The 26,140-nt window shown below is 45.8% G+C and overlaps 1 protein-coding gene across 3 annotated transcripts in view; it reads left to right on the top strand.

The window, feature by feature from the left end:
- The window catches only part of LOC110508791 (ephrin type-B receptor 1), a 386,951-nt gene that overhangs the window by 325,954 nt on the left and 34,857 nt on the right, over positions 1-26,140 (top strand). For all 3 annotated transcript variants that reach the window (XM_036966014.1, XM_036966012.1, XM_036966015.1), the window contains 3 exons: positions 8,137-8,299; positions 15,143-15,251; positions 25,590-25,654. In XM_036966014.1, the coding sequence (XP_036821909.1) occupies positions 8,137-8,299; positions 15,143-15,251; positions 25,590-25,654 (337 nt within the window). The remainder of the gene's footprint in view (positions 1-8,136; positions 8,300-15,142; positions 15,252-25,589; positions 25,655-26,140) is intronic.

Below are 26,140 nucleotides of genomic sequence, written 5' to 3'. Positions count from 1 at the left end.
ATTAGTATTTGGTAGCATTGCCTTTAAATTGTTTAACTTGGGTCAAACGTTTTGGGTAGCCATCCAGAAGCTTCCCACAATAAGTTGGGTGAATTTTGGCCCATTCCTCCTGACAGAGCTGTTGTAACTGAGTCAGGTTTGTAGGTCTCCTTGCTCGCACACACTTTTTCAGTTCTGCCCACAAATTTTCTATGGGATTGAGGTCAGGGCTTTGTGATGGCCACACCAATACCTTGACTTTGTTGTCCTTAAGCCATTTTGCCACAACTTTGGAAGTATTCTTGGGGTCATTGTCCATTTGGAAGACCCCTTTGCGACCAAGCTTTAACTTGATGTCTTGAGATGTTGCTTCAATATATCCACATAATTTCCCTTTCTCATGATGCCATCTATTTTGTAAAGTGCACCTATCCCTCCTGCAGCAAAGCACCCCCACAACATGATGCTGTCACCCCCGTGCTTCACGGTTGGACTGGTGTTCTTCGGCTTGCAAGCCTCCCCCTTTTTCCTCCAAACATAACGATGGTCATTATGGCCAAACCGTTCTATTTTTGTTTCATCAGACCAGAGGACATTTCTCCAACAAGTATGATCTTTGTCCCCATGTGGAGTTGCAAACCGTAGTCTGTCTTTTTTATGGCGGTTTTGGAGCAGTGGCTTCTTCCCTGCTGAGCGGCCTTTCAGGTTATGTCGATATAGGACTCATTTTATTGTGGATATAGATCCTTTGCTGTTGTTCTGGGATTAATTTGCACTTTTCGCACCAAAGTACATTCATCTCTAGGAGACAGAATGCGTCTCCTACCTGAGCGGTATGACGGCTGCATGGTCCCATGGTGTTTATATTGTTTGTACAGATGAACGTGGTACCTTCAGGCATTTGGAAATTGCTCCCAAGGATGAACCAGACTTCTGGAGGTATACCATTTTTTTCTGAGGTCTTGGCTGATTTCTTTTGATTTTCCCATGATGTCAAGCAAAGAGGCACTGAGTTTGAAGGTAGGCCTTGAAATACATCCACAGGTACACCTCCAATTGACTAAAATTCTGTCAATTAGCCTATCAGAAGCTTCTGATGTCATGACATTATTTTCTGGAATTTTCCAAACCTTTTAAAGGCACAGTCAACTTAGCGTATGCAAACTTCTGACTCACTGGAATTGTGATACAGTGAATTAGAAATGAAATAATCTGTCTGTAAACAATTGTTGGAAAAAATGACTTGTGTCATGCACAAAGTAGATGTCCTAACCGACTTGCCAAAACTATAGTTTGCTGACAAGAAATTTGGGGAGTGGTTGAAAAACTAGTTTTAATGACTCCAACCTAAGTGTCGGTAAACTTCCGACTTCAACTCTATGTACAAAAAGTGCTGTAATTTCAAATCACATCAAATCCAATTTTATTCGGTCACAAACACATATTTAGCAGATGTTATTGTGGGTGTAGCAAAATGATTGTGCTGGTAGCTCCAGCAGTGCAACAATTCACAAAAATACACACAAATTTAAAAGTAAAAAAATGGGAATGAAGAAATGTATAAATATTAGATGTCGGAGTGGCATTGACTAAGATACAGTAGAATAGAATACAGTATATACTGTACATATGAGTTGAGTATAGCAGTATGTTAACATTATATAAACATTACTAAAGTGACTAGTGTTCCATTATTAAAATGGCCAATGATTCCAAGTCTATGTATATAGGGCAGCAGCCTCTAAGGTGCATGGTTGCGTAATGGGGTGAAAGCTGGCTGGTGATGGCTATTTAACATGATGGCCTTGAGATAGAAGCTGTTTTTCAGTCTCTCGGTCCCAGCTTTGATGCACCTGTACTGACCTCGCCTTCTGGATGACAGCAGCGTGAACAGGCAGTGGCTCGGGTGGTTGTTGTCCTTGATGATCTTTATGGCCTTCCTGTGACATCGGGTGCTGTAGGTGTCCTGGAGGGCAAGTAGCTTGCCTCCGGTGATGTGTTGTGCAGACCGCACCACCCTCTAGAGAGCCCTGTGGTTGCGGGCGTTGCAGTTGCCGTACCAGGCGGTGATACAGCCCAACAGGATGCTCTCAATTGTGCATCTAGAAAAGTTTGTTAGGGTTTTAGGGACCAAGCCACATTTCTTCAGCCTCCTGAGGTTAAAGAGGTGCTGTTGTGCCTTCTTCACCACACTGTCTGTGTGGGTGGACCATTTCATATCGTCTGTGATGTGTACACCGAGGAACCTGAGGACCTTCTCCACCGGGATAAGGAGAGATTGAATATGTCTGTAAACACTCCAGCCAGCTGGTCTGAGCATGCTCTGAGGATGCGGCTAGAGATGCCGTCTGGACCGGCATCCTTGCGAGGGTTAACACGGTTAAATGTCTTACTCTTGTCGGCCGAGGAGAAGAAGAGCCCACAGTTCATGGTAGTGGGCCGCGTCAGTGGCACTGTATTATCCTCAAAGAAGGTGTTTAGCCCTTCCGGAAGCAAGACGCTGGTGTCTGCGACGTGGCTGGTTTTCCCTTTATAGTCCGTGATAAACGGTTCACCCGATATGGATGAAAATACATTTCAATTCCAAAGTGCAAGTGTACAGAGCCAAAACAACAACAACGTGTAACTGTCCCGATACATTTGTAGCTCACTGTATATCAGCTGCCTGCAGGTGTGGGTGTAGTGTAGTGTAGTGTAGGTGTGCATGCTTATTTTTTGTCTCTATTCACTCTGTGACGGTGACAGGACTAGCTAATTACAGTTACCCCCTCCTATCCCCATAGCAGATAGTGCACCAGTCAGGACCAAAGCCTTCTAGCACTAGCAGGCTGGGCCAGGCTGGTTCATTTAAGGTGATGGACACTGGGCCTACACACTTGCACAGACAGGACACACACAAACATATCACACAGCCACCCCAATACACAGGCAGGCATACACACATACACACACACACACACATGCCTGCATGCACACAGACTGTTAGACGTTCAGGGTCTATAAAGTCTTACTGGATTTAGTTATACAGTTTCGACCATACATTTGTTTAATCCTTTGAACTCACATTCTGAAATACCCAAACAAACCAAAACAGAATAAGAAAATGGCACAAAACATTTCTCTGCCAATGGAACTTGGAAGCGTTGCTTTGTTCCTTTCTGTGAAAACAAACACATTCTGTAGGTGGAAATAGTCCTCTGTCATAATTAGCAGTCTGCCACTTCAGACACCACAGAACAACTTCATTTACTAATTGAACTCTCTCTCTCTCTCTAAATACTTCTAAGGCCAGCAGTAAATACTGCAGTTTGGAACAATATTACAATGTGACTCATAGACAAATGGGCCTTAATTCATTACTATTTGTGGCTGTGTGTGTATATGGGTGGTTAGAGGGGTAGTGTGTGTGGGGGTGCGTCTCTGTGTACGTGTCTGTGTGTGCATGCGTGCATGTGTATGCGTGAATGTGAGCTTATTTAAAAAGTGACTAACTTTAAAAAGCATTGAATCACTTTCATAATAGTCTACTGTATATGGCATCGATATGAGTCAGAAACATTTATTCTAGTCTCAGAATTTACTACAAAATGGAGTTTGGAACATCCCTGCATCACAACGGGTAAGTGAAGGTTGGGTTTTGATATGTCCATTTTCCCAATGTCGTGTCTTTAGCATCATTAAAGTGAAGACAGTTATTTTATCAAATCAATTCTCTGTAATTATTATTACGTGATTAAACTAATCATGTATTTTTATTTTATTTATTTTATTTTACCTTTATTTAACCAGGTAGGCTGGTTGAGACAAGTTCTCATTTACAACTGCGACCTGGCCAAGATAAAGCATAGCAGTGTGAACAGACAACACAGAGTTACACATGGAGTAAACAATTAACAAGTCAATAACACAGTAGAAAAAAAGAGAGTATATACATTGTGTGCAAAAGGCATGAGGAGGTAGGCAAATAATTACAATTTTGCAGATTAACACTGGAGTGATAAATGATCAGATGGTCATGTACAGGTAGAGATATTGGTGTGCAAAAGAGCAGAAAAGTAAATAAATAAAAACAGTATGGGGATGAGGTAGGTAAAATTGGGTGGGCTATTTACCGATAGACTATGTACAGCTGCAGCGATCGGTTAGCTGCTCAGATAGCAGATGTTTGAAGGTGGTGAGGGAGATAAAAGTCTCCAACTTCAGCGATTTTTGCAATTCGTCCCAGTCACAGGCAGCAGAGAACTGGAACGAAAGGCGGCCAAATGAGGTGTTGGCTTTAGGGATGATCAGTGAGATACACCTGCTGGAGCGCGTGCTACGGGTGGGTGTTGCCATCGTGACCAGTGAACTGAGATAAGGCGGAGCTTTACCTAGCATGGACTTGTAGATGACCTGGAACCAGTGGGTCTGGCAACGAATATGTAGCGAGGGCCAGCCGACTAGAGCATACAGGTCGCAGTGGTGGGTGGTATAAGGTGCTTTAGTGACAAAACGGATGGCACTGTGATAAACTGCATCCAGTTTGCTGAGTAGAGTGTTGGAAGCTATTTTGTAGATGACGTCGCCGAAGTCGAGGATCGGTAGGATAGTCAGTTTTACTAGGGTAAGTTTGGCGGCGTGAGTGAAGGAGGCTTTGTTGCGGAATAGAAAGCCGACTCTAGATTTGATTTTCAATTGGAGATGTTTGATATGAGTCTGGAAGGAGAGTTTACAGTCTAGCCAGACACCTAGGTACTTATAGATGTCCACATATTCAAGGTCGGAACCATCCAGGGTGGTGATACTAGTCAGGCATGCGGGTGCAGGCAGCGAACGGTTGAAAAGCATGCATTTGGTTTTACTAGCGTTTAAGAGCAGTTGGAGGCCACGGAAGGAGTGTTGTATGGCATTGAAGCTCATTTGGAGGTTAGATAGCACAGTGTCCAAGGACGGGCCGGAAGTATATAGAATGGTGTCGTCTGCGTAGAGGTGGATCAGGGAATCGCCCGCAGCAAGAGCAACATCATTGATATATACAGAGAAAAGAGTCAGCCCGAGAATTGAACCCTGTGGCACCCCCATAGAGACTGCCAGAGGACCGGACAGCATGCCCTCCGATTTGACACACTGAACTCTGTCTGCAAAGTAGTTGGTGAACCAGGCAAGGCAGTAATCAGAAAAACCGAGGCTACTGAGTCTGCCGATAAGAATATGGTGATTGACAGAGTCGAAAGCCTTGGCAAGGTCGATGAAAACGGCTGCACAGTACTGTCTTTTATCGATGGCCGTTATGATATGTAACGGCCATCGAGGAAGTCGGGGCACCAAGGAAAATCTTCAGATTACAAAGTTATAATTTTCCTAGAATAACTCTTCAGATATTTTAATATCTGATCAATTAGTCTTCTAATTGATGAATTATTCTTTACCTCACGTTAGTCTCATTCCAAATGTCGTAAATTGTTGGTTATCTGCATGAACCCAGCCTTTACTATGAATGTTCCATACAGAAATTGTCTTAACCATTTAACTATTAACTAACTAAATAATCACAGAAATGTATAAACAAACAACACAGTAGATATGGTTACAAGGAAATGATAGGGGAGGTTCCCTAGTGGGCTGAGCCGATATGACGGATTGGTGGACAAAGGGAAGTGGGTGTGGACTGAAATGACAGGAAAGAACAAAAGAGTCACTACACAGTTGATAATTATATTAACTGAAATGCTAATCCTTTGCACATCAACGCTCACTCATTCGGGAATAATTGCAATCAATATATATTTACGCCCAGTGTGTCATTGTAATCTCTGTTGGAATCGTCCGTCTGTCTGTTGGAGAGTCAGTTCATCATCGTCTCGCTCTCTGCTTCCCTGAAGATCAGTCTTTCATGGTTAGGATGGATACTTCAGAGTACCATTCAGAAATGTTCTCATAGCATAGATTTTTCGGCCGTTGTCGGTCTTCGCATCCCAGGTTGACATCATTTCTAGCTGCAGACTAGTAATTAGTATCTAACATTTGCTCTTATTCTGTCGGGATCGATAGTCTCAGAGTTGAACCATTTCCCCCTGTGTAGCCATTGCTTCACATGGTATGGTTAGGAATTCAACAATCATTGTAACCTTAGTGGACACTGAGGTTTTTGTGGTCTGCTGAGGATTTCCTCAGGAGTTTTTTTTATTTGTAACAATAGAAAAGGCTGTTCCATGACGCCAGATCATGTCTGTGCTCACGGGGGAGGGCCAATGACTTAGTTAAACTTTATTAAAGGTTTAACATCAATTTACAATTTACAATTTAGATAATTTCACAAATAGTTTAATCTTTACTCATTCATTTTATACAAGAATTAGATGCAAACCCCATAATTGAGAATTGTACATATAGTTATGCGTGTTTTATGTCCTCTCTGAGGTCACCAAATGAAACACACTCATCATACCCATCCCTTAAGTGTCCACGGACCATTCCCACCTTCTCACAAGTGGACATTTTATATCAAATCCTCATTTTGGGGATTTAGGAGTTCGCCATGTGAAATCTTTTGTTCTCTCTGTGTGTCTCTTTCTGCATGGCCAGGGGGAGTTTACAAGATGAGATAACAGAACCTGGATGTAGGAGAGAGAGAGAGAGAGAGAGAGGGGAAGCCACTAGCTATACCCAAAAAAGGGCCACGTCATGACACCACTAACATGGGGTGAACAGCTGCGGATATTGCTCTCTATACAATAGCATAGACAGTGAGGCAAACCTGCTCAGTAGCTCCGACTGTTTACATAAGACAACTAGTCACACGTTTTTTTAACTTGAGAAATACTGCACCACGCACCGTAGTTAGATGTAAAATTGTGCAACTAAAACATCCTTGGTAAGAATGTCAAAATTAATTATACATTTCTTGAGTTATCTTAGATTCATTCTGGGGATAATGAGGAAGTGAAATATGCTTCCGCGTCTACAGTGTCTCATGGGGGACAAACGTCATCAACCAAGCTGAATCGGTCAGGAAACACACCTCCAAGACTGAAATCTCATTTGTCTAATGAGCAACAGAAAAACACGTGCCAATTGGCGTTTTCAGTGGCCTCTTTAACAATACATACTGTCATTCAACCCCAGCATTAAAGTTTCCATCTGTGGTCGTAACAGTTACGTAAGCCTGTCAAGGACAAGGGGATTAGTGACCGTTCTCTCATAGAAAGAGATCAACAGCAGCTAGAGAACACTTTGGTGCCATTGTGTTGAATAGGCCCATTAGTGCATCCAAATTGCATATGACTCATCTGAACTTTTCAGGTTTCTATGGTGGAGGAGGCTGTTACACAACACATAAGCTCCCGCTATCAGCTGTTTTTTAGCAAAGTAATGCCTTTTTTGAATATCAATCCTTTCTATCCCACTGGGCACACATTGATTTAATCAACGTTGTTTCCACATCATTTCAATGAAATTACTTTGAACCAATGTGGAATAGACGTTGAATTGATGTCTGTGCCCAGTGGGATCCTTTCTCTCCTCTTATGCCATGTGAGTCACTGTGGATAAGAGTGTCGGATAAACAAAACAATCTAATAAAATGCCAGTGTTACCTCTGTTGTGGCAAAGGCAGCCAACGTTACTAACTGTTGGTTGCTGAATACTTCCGCAGCATAGGGGAGATAATACAACGGTTTCTTTAAATGCTAACCGGGCTAACCAGGCTAACCGGGCTAACCGGCCTAACCGGGCTCTGTATAATGCATCTAGGATCAGGTCCCCCCCGTCAATTTTATATCATTAATTGTGCTCTAGAAGGTCAGACTGATTTTATATCAGCACTCCTACTCTGAGAAGTTAAAGAAACCACCACTTTAGACGTATGCTGGTTGAGTGAACTGACTTCCCCTTAGATAGGCCAGCTGCAAAGTCAAAATTGTCTATATTGTAAAGATTCATTAAAACAAAAATGTGCAGATGTTGTGACTTTGTGGCTGTGCCAGCTAGTGACAACTCTGTAGAGCTGCCTCCAGAACAAGATTCATGACGAAAAACGCTAACCTGCGAGACATACGGCCCCTGGTCTCTTCCTCTCTGTCTCCTCCATTATGTCCCCTCCTGGATTATACACATCATCTGCTCTGCCTCTCTGCAACATTCATCTGGTATCTCTCTCTCTCCCCTGTCCTCCTCCAGGACCATGCAGAGATTAATTCCACCATGGTGCGCAGCGAGACCAACACAGCCCGCGTGGAGGGCCTCCGGGCAGGCACGGTCTACGTCGTGCAGGTGCGGGCCAGGACTGTGGCTGGCTTTGGCAAATACAGCGGCAAGATGTGCTTCCAAACCCTCACAGATGGTAAGGACCATGCAATAAGCCAAGAGGAGGAGGGGAGGCGAGGAGAGATGGTGGGGGATGGTGGTGGGGAGCTGCGTGTGTTAGTTTGTGTGTGTGTGAGAGAAAGATAGAGAGTGTGGATAGAGACCAGGACGGTAGAGGGATTGTGAATGTGACAGCGGAGAGTGTGGATCACTGTCACAACATGTTTGTGAATGTTTCATAATGTATGAGATTGTGTGTCTATATGAGAGTTGAGATTGGTGGTTTTGAGCTTCTCTTCTTGTGTGTAACTGACTGTGCTTGATCCAAACTGCTTAGCTAATTGGTTCTTCATTGAGCCCGTCTGTTGCTGAGCAGCTATCCCAGAATGCTTAGCTGTGATTAGTGGCTGATGTGATTAATTATTTGCCACTGGGGGTTGGATTGTTCAGGGGGGCGCAACACCTGCTACACTGGTGTGTGAGTTTGGGTCCAGGTGTTCGTGTGTGGGCGTACTGTATTTCCTAAACACAGCATACGTCTTCTTTCCTATGCAATATGCTATCAGATGATTTACAACACTGCAGTAGAACTTACCCTTTGAGGCAGAGATCTAGGATCAGCTTACCATCCCCGAATCCTAACCCTAACTAGGGCTGTTGTGGTGACCGTACACCACCACACCGGCAGTCAGGAGTCATGGCCGCAGTCACATTCCCTATGACTGTTGGTCACGGTAATCCCAATCCAAAATAGGACAAATTAATGGTACTGATGAGTAGTTTACCAAACTTGCTAAATGCCCTTTATTCACTCTCGAAATACCTCATGATTAAATTTGAATAATCTGAATGATGAGGACAAATACTGATGGAAGTTAGAGTTCCCATAGCGAAATGGACACGGGAATGCCCCGGACGTGTTCTGAAAGGACAACTGGTCCGATCCGAGTGAAGGAAGCAGCAGAAAAGCCAATTGTTTTGCTACTTTATTAAACCAGAGAGAGAGAGAGAGAGAGAGAGAGCAACTGTAGGCAATTAGGGTGCAGAGACTGTACTGTGTGTGAATATGTAAGACAAGGGAGGCTCAAAGTACTGGAGAGAGAGACCACTTCCACTGTTAACTTGTGCTAGACTAACCTGTTGTTAGTTATTTATCATCCTTACATAGTACCCATCTTGACTGCATCAAACCTCGAGAAGCTAGCTAACTAGTCCTACAGTTAGCCTACACGTAACTCTATTCAGATCATAGCGTAAATAGCAGCCTACCTGTTGGCTTTTGGTCGTTGTAGCCTTTCTTTCTCATTTCACTTTTAATTCTGTCATTTTTATCTTCCATTGATTAGATATCCCCCAACTTTCTGGCTCGAGAAGCATAGCAACAATGCAATTGTCTCTGTCTTTCCGCTGGAAGCACAAGGAACAGAAATCATACCTTTTTTTGCGACCCTTTCCAAATCATCTGTATAGTTTCATCATGCAACTCTGTTTTGATTTCTAAGACATTAACATATTTATAGGCCTATCACAACTAAATAAATGATGGATGAAGCTATATTAAATGGACTTATTCAACTTTTGAAAATGTTCATTTTCGAAATGCGCACTAAGCATGTTTATCAAATCAAATCAAATCAAATTTATTTTATATAGCCCTTCGTACATCAGCTGATATCTCAAAGTGCTGTACAGAAACCCAGCCTAAAACCCCAAACAGCAAGCAATGCAGGTGAAGAAGCACGGTGGCTAGGAAAAACTCCCTAGAAAGGCCAAAACCTAGGAAGAAACCTAGAGAGGAACCAGGCTATGTGGGGTGGCCAGTCCTCTTCTGGCTGTGCCGGGTGGAGATTATAACAAAACATGGTCAAGATGTTCAAATGTTCATAAATGACCAGCATGGTCGAATAATAATAAGGCAGAATAGTTGAAACTGGAGCAGCAGCACAGTCAGGTGGACTGGGGACAGCAAGGAGTCATCATGTCAGGTAGTCCTGGGGCATGGTCCTAGGGCTCAGGTCCTCCGAGAGAGAGAAAGAAAGAGAGAATTAGAGAGAGCATATGTGGGATGGCCAGTCCTCTTCTGGCTGTGCCGGGTGGAGATTATAACAGAACATGGCCAAGATGTTCAAATGTTCATAAATGATCAGCATGGTCGAATAATAATAAGGCAGAACAGTTGAAACTGGAGCAGCAGCACAGCCAGGTGGACTGGGGACAGCAAGGAGTCATCATGTCAGGTAGTCCTGGGGCATGGTCCTAGGGCTCAGGTCCTCCGAGAGAGAGAAAGAGAGAAGGAGAGAATTAGAGAACGCACACTTAGATTCACACAGGACACCGAATAGGACAGGAGAAGTACTCCAGATATAACAAACTGACCCTAGCCCCCCGACACATAAACTACTGCAGCATAAATACTGGAGGCTGAGACAGGAGGGGTCAGGAGACACTGTGGCCCACTCCGAGGACACCCCCGGACAGGGCCAAACAGGAAGGATATAACCCCACCCACTTTGCCAAAGCACAGCCCCCACACCACTAGAGGGATATCTTCAACCACCAACTTACCATCCTGAGACAAGGCTGAGTATAGCCCACAAAGACCTCCGCCACGGCACAACTTAAGGGGGGGGGGGGGAGCGCCAACCCAGACAGGATGACCACATCAGTGACTCAACCCACTCAGGTGACGCACCTCCTCCAGGGACGGCATGAGAGAGCCCCAGTAAAGCCAGTGACTCAGCCCCTGTAATAGGGTTAGAGGCAGAGAATCCCAGTGGAAAGAGGGGAACCGGCCAGGCAGAGACAGCAAGGGTGGTTCGTTGCTCCAGAGCCTTTCCGTTCAACCTCCCACTCCTGGGCCAGACTACACTCAATCATATGACCCACTGAAGAGATGAGTCTTCAGTAGAGACTTAAAGGTTGAGACCGAGTTTGCGTCTCTGACATGGGTAGGCAGACCGTTCCATAAAAATGGAGCTCTATAGGAGAAAGCCCTGCCTCCAGCTGTTTGCTTAAAAATTCTAGGGACAATTAGGAGGCCTGCGTCTTGTGACCGTAGCGTACGTGTAGGTATGTACGGCAGGACCAAATCAGAGAGATAGATAGGAGCAAGCCCATGTAATGCTTTGTAGGTTAGCAGTAAAACCTTGAAATCAGCCCTTGCTTTGACAGGAAGCCAGTGTAGAGAGGCTAGCACTGGAGTAATATGATCAAATTTTTTGGTTCTAGTCAGGATTCTAGCAGCCGTATTTAGCACTAACTGAAGTTTATTTAGTGCTTTATCCGGGTAGCCGGAAAGTAGAGCATTGCAGTAGTCTAACCTGGAAGTGACAAAAGCATGGATTAATTTTTCTGCATCATTTTTGGACAGAAAGTTCCTGATTTTTGCAATGTTTCGTAGATGGAAAAAAGCTGTCCTTGAAATGGTCTTGATATGTTCTTCAAAAGAGAGATCAGGGTCCAGAGTAACGCCGAGGTCCTTCACAGTTTTATTTGAGACGACTGTACAACCATTAAGATTAATTGTCAGATTCAACAGAAGATCTCTTTGTTTCTTGGGACCTAGAACAAGCATCTCTGTTTTGTCCGAGTTTAAAAGTAGAAAGTTTGCAGCCATCCACTTCCTTATGTCTGAAACACATTCTTCTAGCAAGGGCAATTTTGGGGCTTCACCATGTTTAATTGAAATGTACAGCTGTGTGTCATCTGCATAGCAGTGAAAGTTAACATTATGTTTTCGAATAACATCCCCAAGAGGTAAAATATATAGTGAAAACAAAAGTGGTCCTAAAACGGAACCTTGAGGAACACCGAAATTTACAGTTGATTTGTCAGAGGACAGACCATTCACAGAGACAAACTGATATCTTTCCGACAGATAAGATCTAAACCAGGCCAGAACTTGTCCGTGTAGACCAATTTGGGTTTCCAATCTCTCCAAAAGAATGTGGTGATCGATGGTATCAAAAGCAGCACTAAGGTCTAGGAGCACGAGGACAGATGCAGAGCCTCGGTCCGATGCCATTAAAATGTCATTTACCACCTTCACAAGTGCCGTCTCAGTGCTATGATGGGGTCTAAAACCAGACTGAAGCATTTCGTATACATTGTTTGTCTTCAGGAAGGCAGTGAGTTGTTGCGCAACAGCCTTTTCTAAAATTTTTGAGAGGAATGGAAGATTCGATATAGGCCGATAGTTTTTTATATTTTCTGGGTCAAGGTTTGGCTTTTTCAAGAGAGGCTTTATTACTGCCACTTTTAATGAGTTTGGTACACATCCGGTGGATAGAGAGCCGTTTATTATGTTCAACATAGTAGGGCCAAGCACAGGAAGCAGCTCTTTCAGTAGTTTAGTTGGAATAGGGTCCAGTATGCAGCTTGAAGGTTTAGAGGCCATGATTATTTTCATCATTGTGTCAAGAGATATAGTACTAAAACACTTGAGTGTCTCTCTTGATCCTAGGTCCTGGCAGAGTTGTGCAGACTCAGGACAACTGAGCTTTGAAGGAATACGCAGATTTAAGGAAGAGTCCGTAATTTGCTTTCTAATAATCATAATCTTTTCCTCAAAGAAGTTCATGAATTTATCACTGCTAAAGTGAAAGTCATCCTCTCTTGGGGAATGCTGCTTTTTAGTTAGCTTTGCGACAGTATCAAAAAGGAATTTCGGATTGTTCTTATTTTCCTCAATTAAGTTAGAAAAATAGGATGATCGAGCAGCAGTAAGGGCTCTTCGGTACTGCACAGTACTGTCTTTCCAAGCTAGTCGGAAGACTTCCAATTAGCGGTCAATTACTATGAGACCGGCAATCATTTGCATAACAATTACCATCTGACAAAATGTCATGACCGCCACAGCCCTAACCCTGACCATTGGGGGGGTTAAACACTAAACTGATCTTCTTATGCATGATCCGCGTCTAAGAGAAAATCTCCACTTGACATCACAAATACCAAACCTCCTCCTAATCTTCCTTCTCTCTATCCCCCACCCTCCATCCTTCTTTTACTCTATCCTTCCTTCCCTCCAATAGGAGGCTATTGTATGGTCAAGGTGATTATCAGTCATATAAACAACCTGTTCTGTTATACAGTTACAGTGATGATGATGAGGCTCTCCATCATCATCTGTAGTTACCTGTGTAGAGCAGATGTAGCGGCATAGCCCTCTCCTCCCTCTTCCTCACGCTCTGATTAGTATTTACCCAACGCATGCACATACACACGCACACGCACACACACCACACACGCCAGACAGCATGAGGACCAGCTGATGGTACATCCTCTGGCTTGCTGCCACAGCACGACATTTATGGAGACAATTAGCACCCGGTGAAGGAGGAACAGAGGGACCCATCACACCCTACCCCTCCCTCCCCCATCCCCTATGTCCCTCACCCGCCTCCTCCTCACCCTTCCTCCCTGCCTCCCCTTCCCTTATGTCCCTCACCCACCTCTTCCTCACCCTCCCTCCCCGCCTCCACCATCCCTATTTCCATCTCCCACCCCCGCCTCACCCTCCCTTGCTGCCTCCCCCATCCAATGTACCTTACCCTCCCTCCCTGACTCTCCCATCCCCTATGTCCATCACCCCCTCCTCAACCTCCCTCCCTGACTCCCCCATCCCCTATGTCCATCACCCCCTCCTCACCCTCCCTCCCTGCCTTCCCCATTCCCTATGTCCATCACCCCCTCCTCACCCTCCCTCCCTGCCTTCCCTATTCCCTATGTCCATCACCCCCTCCTCACCCTTCATCCCTGCCTTCCCCATCCTATGTCCATCTCCCAACTATCCGTTCCTCTGTCAACCCCTATGTGTCTCACCCTCTATAGTGCCTGCCTCCCCTATCCTCCCCACATCTCCCTCCCCCACCTCCTTTCTCCTGCACTACCCATCTAATCCCAGTCTCCATCACTGTCTACCCACCTCTGGCCCTCCTCCCACCCTCCCTCCTTCTCAAACCCCTCTGACTCTTCTCCCTCTTCCTTTCCTCTCCTCTCACAGTTGACAATCCCTCTCCTCTGTCTGTCATCACATTTTTACACAAATCCCCCAGGTCTCTTCAGCCCCACACCCCTCAACTGCCCCCCCCCCCCCCCCCCCCCCCTTACACAACCCCTCCCAAAACCATTTGATTGACAGGTGCAATGAGGAGGAGATGATTGGCCTTTCATCAGTAAGGTGTGTATGGTTATAGCTTGTCAGTGAGGAGTCCTATTCTCCACAGTCAGGTGTTGATACCTGACTGATTGTAATGTGCTGTTATTTACTGCCAGCTATAGCACTCAGACAGTTGATTTCTGATTCTTCAAGCCAATCACCATTTTCACCTGTCTGAGTTTAGGAGACTGAATACAGCTTCACAAAGAAATAGCACACTCACCCTTTACAGGGGGAAAAAATAGTAGGCCTATAATTCAAACTATCAAGTGTGCTATGAGTACTAGCTTATTATTTTGTTGATATTTAAGCTACTATATCACCGCTTAAAATACTTCTTTTTTTCTTCTCCTTTTTTCACCTGAATTCCATTGCTGTCAGTTTGCCCGCAGCATGCTAAATCTAGCTAAAGGTCATGAGACAGGACTGAGGCAGTTTAGTGTGTCTTTAGAAGTTATTTAGGCTACCCTCTGAACTTGTGACATTCTTCCTCACTTCGTTGCTAACGTTTAGCTGTATTCTTGACTGTCGAAGAGCAGCTTGTGTTTGAACACCCCTAGTAGAAATTCCAAGGTGTTCTTTTGTGTCTGTCAGACTGTGACAGGGAGATTAGGTATGGCAACAGAAACATTGAAATACTTTCTCTCACTTTCTATTGATCATTTTCTCTCTCTCTCGCTCTCTCTCTCTCTCTCTCACATTTTCTCTCTGTCTATGTAGATGACTATAAATCAGAGTTGAGGGAGCAGCTTCCTCTGATTGCTGGCTCGGCTGCAGCAGGATTGGTGTTCATCGTCTCTCTAGTGGCCATCTCCATCGTCTGCAGCAGGTACTGTACGGTCAACATGTCCACCATGGCTGTGTTTATGGTCCAACGGGTGTGCCTCCCACACACACACACACACACCTTACCTAACCTAACCATTAGCAGACACAGACAGACAGGCAGGCAATGGAGCCTGTATGTAGGCTTTTCACATACATACCTACACACATGGCCAGCAGAAGGTAATCACAGTGAAAAGGAAATACAGTGCCTTCAGAAAGTATTCACACCCCTTGACTTGTTCCACATGTTGTTGTCTTATAGCCTTGCATGTACTGACTCTGTGTGCAATAATAGTGTTTAACATGATTTTTTAATGACTACCTCATCTCTGTGCCCCACACTTACAATTATCTGTAAGGTCCCTCAGTCGATTACACTTTGGAGAGGGAAAAGAAGGAAGCCTGTACAGAATAAAAATTATTCTACGTTTTTTGTAATTTTTATTTATTCTTTATTTAACTAGGCAAGTCAGTTACAGTTTTTTTTTTGTTAATCGCTAACATCCTTTTGTCCAATCTGTAGTCACATTTTCAAAACCTGAACACAATTAGCACAACATCCATCTTGTTGTGGACCATACCATTAACACAATTCATGTTGTTTTCACAGAATATGCACTCAATTTAGTTTCTAAAATGCTTACATTTTCTTTACATACAATCTTACCCAATACCAAAATGATGGATCTTTCTTGTCTTATTTACAAATGCTTTGCACACAGCCAGAAATGAAGACGTAATGTTCAAAACCTTAAATATATTATAAAGCCTTGACTTCTGCAACAACAGCAGCTCAAAATCTATATTGAAACAGCTGATAAGCATTTTTGAACGAACAGATCATTGAAACATTGAGAAATAGCTGATAAGTTGTGTAAAATAGACCAACCACAGCTTATTCCAATCTCAATCGGAAACATAGCAAGGTGTTGAAGTTCTTTCAATTACATGGACATACACAGTACAAAGGGGACTCTTTGGATTGATTTTGTTCAGTGTGGATACAGAACAACACAGAGGAGCAGAGAGAGAAAACAATAGCTGGACCAGGGAGAGGAGTAGCTGGACCAGGCAGAGGAGTAGCTGGACCAGGGAGAGGAGTAGCTGGGCCAGGGAGAGGAGTAGCTGGACCAGGTAGAGGAGTAGCTGGACCAGGGAGAGGAGTAGCTGGACCAGGGAGAGGAGTAGCTGGACCAGGGAGAGGAGTAGCTGGACCAGGGAGAGGTGTAGCTGGACCAGGGAGAGGTGTAGCTGGACGAGGGAGAGGAGTAGCTGGACCAGGGAGAGGAGTAGCTGGACCAGGGAGAGGAGTAGCTGGACCAGGGAGAGGAGTAGCTGGACCAGGGAGAGGAGTAGCTGGACCAGGGAGAGGAGTAGCTGGACCAGGGAGAGGAGTAGCTGGGCCAGGGAGAGGAGTAGCTGGACCAGGTAGAGGAGTAGCTGGACCAGGGAGAGGAGTAGCTGGACCAGGGAGAGGAGTAGCTGGACCAGGTAGAGGAGTAGCTGGACCAGGCAGAGGAGTAGCTGGACCAGGCAGAGGAGTAGCTGGACCAGGGAAAGGAGTAGCTGGACCAGGCAGAAAAGTAGCTGGACCAGGGAGAGGAGTAGCTGGACCAGGCAGAGGAGTAGCTGGACCAGGGAGAGGAGTAGCTGGACCAGGGAGAGGAGTAGCTGGACCAGGCAGAGGAGTAGCTGGACCAGGCAGAGGAGTAGCTGGACCAGGGAAAGGAGTAGCTGGACCAGGCAGAGGAGTAGCTGGACTAGGGAGAGGAGTAGCTGGACCAGGCAGAGGAGTAGGTGGACCAGGCAGAGGAGTAGGTGGACCAGGCAGAGGAGTAGGTGGACCAGTGAGAGGAGTAGGTGGACCAGGCAGAGGAGTAGGTGGACCAGGCAGAGGAGTAGCTGGACCAGGCAGAGGAGTAGCTGGACTAGGGAGAGGAGTAGCTGAACTAGGGAGAGGAGTAGCTGGACCAGGCAGAGGAGTAGGTGGACCAGGCAGAGGAGTGTGTGGACCAGGCAGAGGAGTAGGTGGACCAGGCAGAGGAGTAGGTGGACCAGGGAGAGGAATAGCTGGACCAGGCAGAGGAGTAGCTGGACAAGGCAGAGGAGTAGGTGGACCAGGGAGAGGAATAGCTGGACCAGGGAGAGGAGTAGCTGGACCAGGGAGAGGAGTAGCTGGACCAGGGAGAGGAGTAGGTGGACCAGGCAGAGGAGTAGCTGGACCAGGCAGAGGAGTAGCTGGACCAGGGAAAGGAGTAGCTGGACCAGGCAGAGGAGTAGTTGGACCAGGGAGAGGAGTAGCTGGACCAGGCAGAGGAGTAGCTGGACCAGGCAGAGGAGTAGCTGGACTAGGGAGAGGAGTAGCTGGACTAGGGAGAGGAGTAGCTGGACCAGGGAGAGGAGTAGCTGGACCAGGTAGAGGAGTAGCTGGACCAGGCAGAGGAGTAGTTGGACCAGGGAGAGGAGTAGCTGGACCAGGGAGAGGAGTAGCTGGACCAGGGAGAGGAGTAGCTGGACCAGGCAGAGGAGTAGCTGGACCAGGCAGAGGAGTAGCTGGACCAGGCAGAGGAGTAGCTGGGCCAGACAGAGGAGTAGTTGGACTAGGGAGAGGAGTAGCTGGACCAGGCAGAGGAGTAGTTGGACCAGGGAGAGGAGTAGTTGGACCAGGGAGAGGAGTAGCTGGACCAGGGAGAGGAGTAGCTGGACCAGGGAGAGGAGTAGCTGGACCAGGCAGAGGAGTAGCTAGACCAGCGAGAGGAGTAGCTGGACAAGGCAGGGGAGTAGTTGGACCAGTACAAGGGAGAAGGGGAGGTAGGGGGAGATGAGTAAGAATGCGTGGTGGTGTTCAAAGGAGAGTAAGAGCTGCTGTCATTGATGAAATAAAAGCCACCATCATAGACCATGTGATAAACCAGGGTCTATCACTGAGAGATACTGGTGAAAGAGTCCAACCTAATCTCAGATGGTCAACCGTGGCTACCATTATCCAGAATTTTCAGCAAACCAACAGGTAAGTAATGCATTTAACAAGGGCTTCTTCTATCATTACTGTAAAGTCGCACAGTAACTGTAGGCCAGCAGACCCTTTGCAAATACATATGTTGTATTTTTGTTCCTCTAAAGGACGCAACATCTTCCTCCCTCTGGAGGAAGAGGGAAGCTCCTCAGTGAAGACCAAGGCCATTGTAGGATTGGTCATAGCTGACAATGCAATAAAACTGAGAGAAATTCAGAGCAGAATTTCAGAATTTCAATTCTGCTCTGAATTTCTCTCAGTCCCCCCCCCCCCCCCCCCTCCCTCCGAGTTCCTTTTGAAAGGAACAGTGAGCGGATCTATTCAATATGACTTGCTCTATAGTGAGTTTTACACTATGCTACTCTACATGTAATCATGGGTTACAGTACATACAGTAGGACATACTAAAAAGCATTTACGCATACTGTGTTAGATTTCTTTTTAGAGTCATGGAGTTGGAGTCTAATCAGACCCCACATGAAATAATTTATGTAGACGAGGCAATGTTTAACCTGGCAAAACACATTGGCGGGGAAGAAACGTCATCGGAAATAGGGCCACAGTTGATGTGCCGGGTCAGAGAGGAGCAAATATCACAATTTGTGCTGCAGCCTCGAGTGCTGGTTTGGTCCTGCAGAAATGCCAGATTTGTCCCTACAACACTGAGCACCTTCTTTTGGTTTTAGATGACCTCCACCAACAACTGGTGCCAGAAGCAGAAAGGTAGCCGCTGGGAGGAAACATGAGGATATTTGTGATTGCATGGGACAATGTAGCATTCCACCAATCACATGGAATCACAAACTGGTTTGCAGCCCATCCAAGAATGGTTTCCCTTTTCCTCCCCCCTACTCACCTTTCCTCCCCCCTACTCACCTTTCCTCCCCCTACTCACCTTTCCTCCCCCCTACTCACCTTTCCTCCCCCTTACTCACCTTTCCTCCCCCTACTCACCTTTCCTCCCCCTACTCACCTTTCCTCCCCCCTACTCACCTTTCCTCCCCCTACTCACCTTTCCTCCCCCCTACTCATTTTTCCTCCCCCCTTACTCACCTTTCCTCCCCCCTACTCACCTTTCCTCTCCCTTACTCACCTTTCCTCCCCCCTAGTCACCTTTCCTCCCCACTTACTCACCTTTCCTCCGCCCTACTCACCTTTCCTCCCCCCTACTCAACTTTCCTCCCCCTCCTCACCTTTCTTCCCCCCTACTCACCTTTCCTCCCCCTCCTCACCTTTCTTCCCCCTACTCACCTTTCCTCCCACCTACTCACCTTTCCTCCTCCTCCTCACCTTTCTTCCCCCCTACTCACCTTTCCTCCCCCTCCTCACCTTTCTTCCCCCCTCCTCACCCTCCTCCCCCTACTCACCTTTCCTCCCCCTACTCACCTTTCCTCCCCCTTACTCATCTTTCCTCCCCCTACTCACCTTTCCTCCCCCCTTACTCACCTTTCCTCCCCCTCCTCACCTTTCCTCCCCCTACTCACCTTTCCTCCCCCCTTACTCACCTTTCCTCCCCCTTACTCACCTTTTCTCCCCCCTACTCATCTTTCCTCCCCCCTTACTCACCTTTCCTCCCCCCTACTCACCTTTCCTCCCCCTTACTCACCTTTCCTCCCCCTACTCACCTTTCCTCCCCACTTACTCACCTTTCCTCTGCCCTACTCACCTTTCCTCCCCCCTACTCACCTTTCCTCCCCCTCCTCACCTTTCTTCCCCCCTACTCACCTTTCCTCCCCCTCCTCACCTTTCTTCCCCCTACTAACCTTTCCTCCCATCCTCACCTTTCCTCCCCCCACTCACCTTTCCTCCCACCTACTCACCTTTCCTCCCCTTTCTCACCTTTCTTCCCCCCTACTCACCTTTCCTCCCCCTCCTCACCTTTCTTCCCCCCTACTCACCTTTCCTCCCCCTCCTCACCTTTCTTCCCCCCTCCTCACCCTCCTCCCCCTACTCACCTTTCCTCCCCCTACTCACCTTTCCCCCCCTTACTCATCTTTCCTCCCCCTACTCACCTTTCCTCCCCCTACTCTTCTTTCCTCCCCTCTTACTCACCTTTCCTCCCCCTCCTCACCTTTCCTCCCACTACTCACCTTTCCTCCCCCCTTGCTCACCTTTCCTCCCCCCTACACATCTTTCCTCCCCCCTTACTCACCTTTCCTCCCCCCTACTCACCTTTCCTCCCCCTTTCTCACCTTTCCTCCCCCCTACTCACCTTTCCTCCCCACATACTCACCTTTCCTCCGCCCTACTCACCTTTCCTCCCCCCTACTCACCTTTCCTCCCCCTCCTCAACTTTCTTCCCCCCTACTCACCTTTCCTCCCCCTCCTCACCTTTCTTCCCCCTACTAACCTTTCCTCCCCTCCTCACCTTTCCTCCCCCCACTCACCTTTCCTCCCACCTACTCACCTTTCCTCCCCCTCCTCACCTTTCTTCCCCCCTACTCACCTTTCCTCCCCCTCCTCACCTTTCTTCCCCCCTACTCACACTCCTCCCCCTACTCACCTTTCCTCCCTCTACTCACCTTTCCTCCCCCTTACTCATCTTTCCTCCCCCTACTCACCTTTCCTCCCCTTACTCACCTTTCCTCCCCCCTTACTCACCTTTCCTCCCCCTCCTCACCTTTCCTCCCCCTACTCACCTTTCCTCCCCCTTACTCACCTTTCCTCCCCTTACTCACCTTTCCTCCCCCCTACTCATCTTTCCTCCCCCTACTCACCTTTCCTCCCCCTTACTCACCTTTCCTCCCCTTACTCACCTTTCCTCCCCCTACTCATCTTTCCTCCCCCTTACTCACCTTTCCTCCCCCCTACTCACCTTTACTCCCCCTTACTCACCTTTCCTCCCCCCTACTCACCTTTCCTCCCCACTTACTCACCTTTCCTCCACCCTACTCACCTTTCCTCCCCCCTACTCACCTTTCCTCCCCCTTACTCACCTTTCCTCCCTCCTACTCACCTTTCCTCCCCCTTACTCACCTTTCCTCCCCCCGACTCACCTTTCCTCCCCCCTTACTCACCTTTCCTCCCCCCTTACTCACCTTTCCTCCCCTCTACTCACCTTTTCTCCCCCTACTCACCTTTCCTCAACATTGAGGAATGTTTTTCTGCCTGGAGGTGGAAAGTGTATGATCATCGGTCACATGACCAAATGTCCCTCCTGAATGCAATGGATGCCGGCTGCAGAGACATCTCAGCTGAAGACTACCAGGGATGGATGAGGCAGGCCAAGCGTTTCTATCCAAGGTGCAGAGACATCTCAGCTGAAGACTGCCAGGGGTGGATACGACCTGCCATGCGTTTCTATCCAGGTGCAGAGACATCTCAGCTGAAGACTGCCAGGGGTGGATAAGGCCTGCCAAGCGTTTCTATCCAGGTGGATGTGTTGTTGAACCAAAGGCCATGTATGTTGGATGTGTTGTTGAACCAAAGGCCATGCATGTTGGATGTGTTGTTGAACCAAAGGCCATGTATGTTGGATGTGTTGTTGAACCAAAGGCCATGTGTGTTGGATGTGTTGTTGAACCAAAGGCCATGTATGTTGGATGTGTTGTTGAACCAAAGCCCATGTGTGTTGGATGTGTTGTTGAACCAAAGGCCATGTGTGTTGGATGTGTTGTTGAACCAAAGGCCATGTATGTTGGATGTGTTGTTGAACCAAAGGCCATGTGTGTTGGATGTGTTGTTGAACCAAAGCCCATGTATGTTGGATGTGTTGTTGAACCAAAGCCCATGTATGTTGGATGTGTTGTTGAACCAAAGGTCATGTATGTTGGATGTGTTGTTGAACCAAAGGCCATGTATGTTGGATGTGTTGTTGAACCAAAGGTCATGTATGTTGGATGTGTTGTTGAACCAAAGGTCATGTATGTTGGATGTGTTGTTGAACCAAAGGCCATGTGTGTTGGATGTGTTGTTGAACCAAAGCCCATGTATGTTGGATGTGTTGTTGAACCAAAGGTCATGTATGTTGGATGTGTTGTTGAACCAAAGGCCATGTATGTTAGATGTGTTGTTGAACCAAAGGCCATGTATGTTGGATGTGTTGTTGAACCAAAGGTCATGTATGTTGGATGTGTTGTTGAACCAAAGGCCATGTATGTTAGATGTGTTGTTGAACCAAAGGCCATTTATGTTGGATGTGTTGTTGAACCAAAGGCCATGTGTGTTGGATGTGTTGTTGAACCAAAGCCCATGTATGTTGGATGTGTTGTTGAACCAAAGGTCATGTATGTTGGATGTGTTGTTGAACCAAATGCCATGTATGTTGGATGTGTTGTTGAACCAAAGCCCATGTGTGTTGGATGTGTTGTTGAACCAAAGGCCATGTGTGTTGGATGTGTTGTTGAACCAAAGCCCATGTATGTTGGATGTGTTGTTGAACCAAAGGTCATGTATGTTGGATGTGTTGTTGAACCAAATGTCATGTATGTTGGATGTGTTGTTGAACCAAAGGTCATGTATGTTGGATGTGTTGTTGAACCAAAGGCCATGTGTGTTGGATGTGTTGTTGAACCAAAGCCCATGTATGTTGGATGTGTTGTTGAACCAAAGGTCATGTATGTTGGATGTGTTGTTGAACCAAAGGCCATGTATGTTGGATGTGTTGTTGATCCAAAGGCCATGTATGTTGGATGTGTTGTTGATCACTGGCAGCAATTTCATGTTGCTAATAAAGCTTTTACTGCAGCAATTCTGTCACTTACTATTTTTCCTACTGTACATTCTATAAAGTAAAGATGACTCATTCACTTTTAGATAGTATGTTGCCAAAAATGCACACATTCGACACTCAACCAAAAATGTAGAGTGGTTTACAGTAAAAGGAAAGTGAATTACAAAAAACAATGGATTTCATATTGTCTATTGATGCGGGTAGAACTGAAACATGACAAGTAATGCGGTTTTTGTAATGATATCAACTGTTAGTATTTTGAAAGTCATTGTGCTATGATTGACTACTGTATATGTTCCTCTTGGATAGAAAACATGTGCCAGTGTTTTGACTGAATGATTAGATATTGAGTTGGGTTTGCCGTATTTTGATAGAGTTAGTGTATGTAGAGAAAGTTTTTTTGCATTTTGAAATGTAGAGTTGGTATTGAATTAACAAAATGTGGTTTTGAGCAGAAAATGTACTATTTGGCTAATTGAGTGACATAGGTGTGTTATGAGTTTAGAAAACGTATCTAAAGTATAGGTAAACGCTTGTTAGCGATTGTAAAAAACTGTAAGAACAAATTCGTATTTACAATGACGGCATACCTGCAATGACGGCCTACCAAAAACATGCATCCAGTTTGCAACAATTACGGCCTACCTAATGCATTACAGTTGGCAACATTGACGGCCTACCTAATGCATTACAGTTGGCAACAATGACAGCCTACCTAATGCATTACAGTTTGCAACATTGACGGCCAACCTAATGCATCCAGCTTGCAACAATGACGGCCTACCTAATGCATCTAGCTTGCAACAATGACGGCCAACCTAATGCATCCAGCTTGCAACATTGACGGCCAACCTAATGCATTACAGTTGGCAACATTGACGGCCAACCTAATGCATCCAGCTTGCAACATTGACGGCCAACCTAATGCATCCAGCTTGCAACAATGACGGCCTACCTAATGCATCCAGCTTGCAACAATGACGGCCTACCTAATGCATTCAGCTTGCAAAAATGACGGCCTACCTAATGCATTACAGTTGGCAACATTGACGGCCTACCTAATGCATCTAGCTTGCAACAATGACGGCCTACCTAATGCATTACAGTTGGCAACATTGACGGCCTACCTAAAGCATTACAGTTTGCAACAATGATGGCCTACCTAATGCATCCAGTTAGCAAAAAGGCAGTAAAGGAAAACTGAAAAAAATGTATGTTATGTCCTGAATACAAAGCACTAGGTATGCGGAAAATCCAACACAACACATCACTGAGTACCACTCCTCATTTCGGAGCATTTCAGTGCTAGAGGCGTCACTACAGACTCTCTGGTTCGAATCCAGGCTGTATCACAACTGGCCGTGATTGGGAGTCCCATAGGGCAGTGCACAATTGGCCCAGTGGCGTCCAGTTTTGGCCGGTGTAGGCCGTCATTTTTAACTGACTTGCCTAGTTAAATAAAGGTTAAATACATGTTTTAAAAGCATGGTGGTGGCTGCATCATGTTATGGGTATGCTTGTCATTGGCAAGGACAAGGGAGATTTTTGGGATAAAAATAAACGGAATAGAGTTATGCACAGGCATAATTCTAGAGGAAAACCTGGTTCAGTCTTGTTTCCAACAGACACTCAGAGACAAATCCCCCTTTCAGCAGGACAATAACCTAAAACACAAGGCCAAATATACACTGGAGTTGGTCACCAAGATGACATTGATGGTTCCTGAGTGGTTTAGTTACAGTTTTGGCTTAAATCGTCTTGAAAATCTTTGGCAAGACTTGAAAATGGCTGTCTAGCAATGATCAACAACCAATTTGACAGAGCTTGAATAATTTTTAAAAAAGTATAATTTGCAAATATTGTACAATCCAGGTGTGCAAATCTCTTAGAGACATACCCAAAAAGACTCACAGCTGTAATCGCCGCCAAAGGTGATTCTAACATGCTTCTACTCAGGGGTGTGACTACTTACATAAATTAAATATTTTTGTATTTCATTTTCAATAAATGTTCAAACCTTTCTAAATTTAATCCATTTTGAATTTAAAATGTGGAATATGTAAAGGGGTGTGAATACTTTGTGAAGGCTCTGTAACTGTTCCACATCTGTATTATGAGTACGTTTCTCTATGAATCGTCCATTTCACATGTGGACCAAAGTGTTCACGCTGAGTTGACCTGAGTTAACTGACTCAAACCAATTTTATTCTCAAAAGCGTGTTACAGCACCATGCTACTTTCCCCCACCCACTCTCTCTTCAGAAACCTTTAAGTTGAATTTAGAATTTGCAGCCGTGCCATATGCTACCAGTTAGTAGCACAGCGCCCTGTCAGACACGACAGGGTGTTTGATGACTGTAGGAGCAGAGGAAAGGGTTAGGAAGACAGATGAAAAGCTACAGAGATGTTATCACATCTCTAATTAAAAAATAGCTCATTCTCATTACACTTCATTTGTCGCTGCAGCTAACTCTAACCCTAAGCCACTGATTCAGTTTCAGACCGGTCGCTTTCAGGCGTCGGTTAGTGAGACTCCGAGACAGATTTAATGATTCCTCCTGACTCCTCCTTTCATCCTAAAGTTGTTTTTATGTTTTATTTTTTTTCCACAAAATAAAACTTTTCTTTCTCTATCTCTGATTTGTGTTTAGGAAACGGGCGTACACCAAGGAAGCGGTGTACAGCGACAAGTTACAGCATTACAGCACAGGAAGAGGTAAGTTCACTACCACAGCACCATATACTACAGACCCTGGTTAGATTCCAGGCTGTATCACAACCGGCCATGTACGCCGCCCTATGGGAGTCCCATTGGGCTGCGTACAACTAGCCCAGCGTCGTCCGGGTTAGGGTTTGGCCGGGGTAGGCCGCCATTGTAAATAATAATTTGTTCTTAACTGACTTGCCTAGTTAAATAGGACAAAACACATATCAATTGTCCATCATGTTCTATCATTTAGGGCAAAACAGTCCCTCAACATTCTAAATGACCTTGACTGACACCCTTGATTGACACTCAGCCTGGTTCGATCACGCACAGGCCTCATTAAGGGCAAAACCAACCCTTCCATGTCCTTCGCGTTTTACTATAGAGGGAAAAAAACACCCCCTCTGATTGAACATTGAGGGCTAAAACATCCCTTTACACTTTCTAAATGACATTGCTTGACACTCACCTCTCAGAGTTGTAACCGTGATTGAA

The sequence above is a fragment of the Oncorhynchus mykiss genome, chromosome 28 (assembly GCF_013265735.2).
Source record: "Oncorhynchus mykiss isolate Arlee chromosome 28, USDA_OmykA_1.1, whole genome shotgun sequence".
Taxonomy (NCBI): domain Eukaryota; kingdom Metazoa; phylum Chordata; class Actinopteri; order Salmoniformes; family Salmonidae; genus Oncorhynchus; species Oncorhynchus mykiss.
The sequence above is the reverse complement of the archived record's forward strand: the minus strand, read 5'-3'. Positions and strand labels throughout refer to the sequence as shown.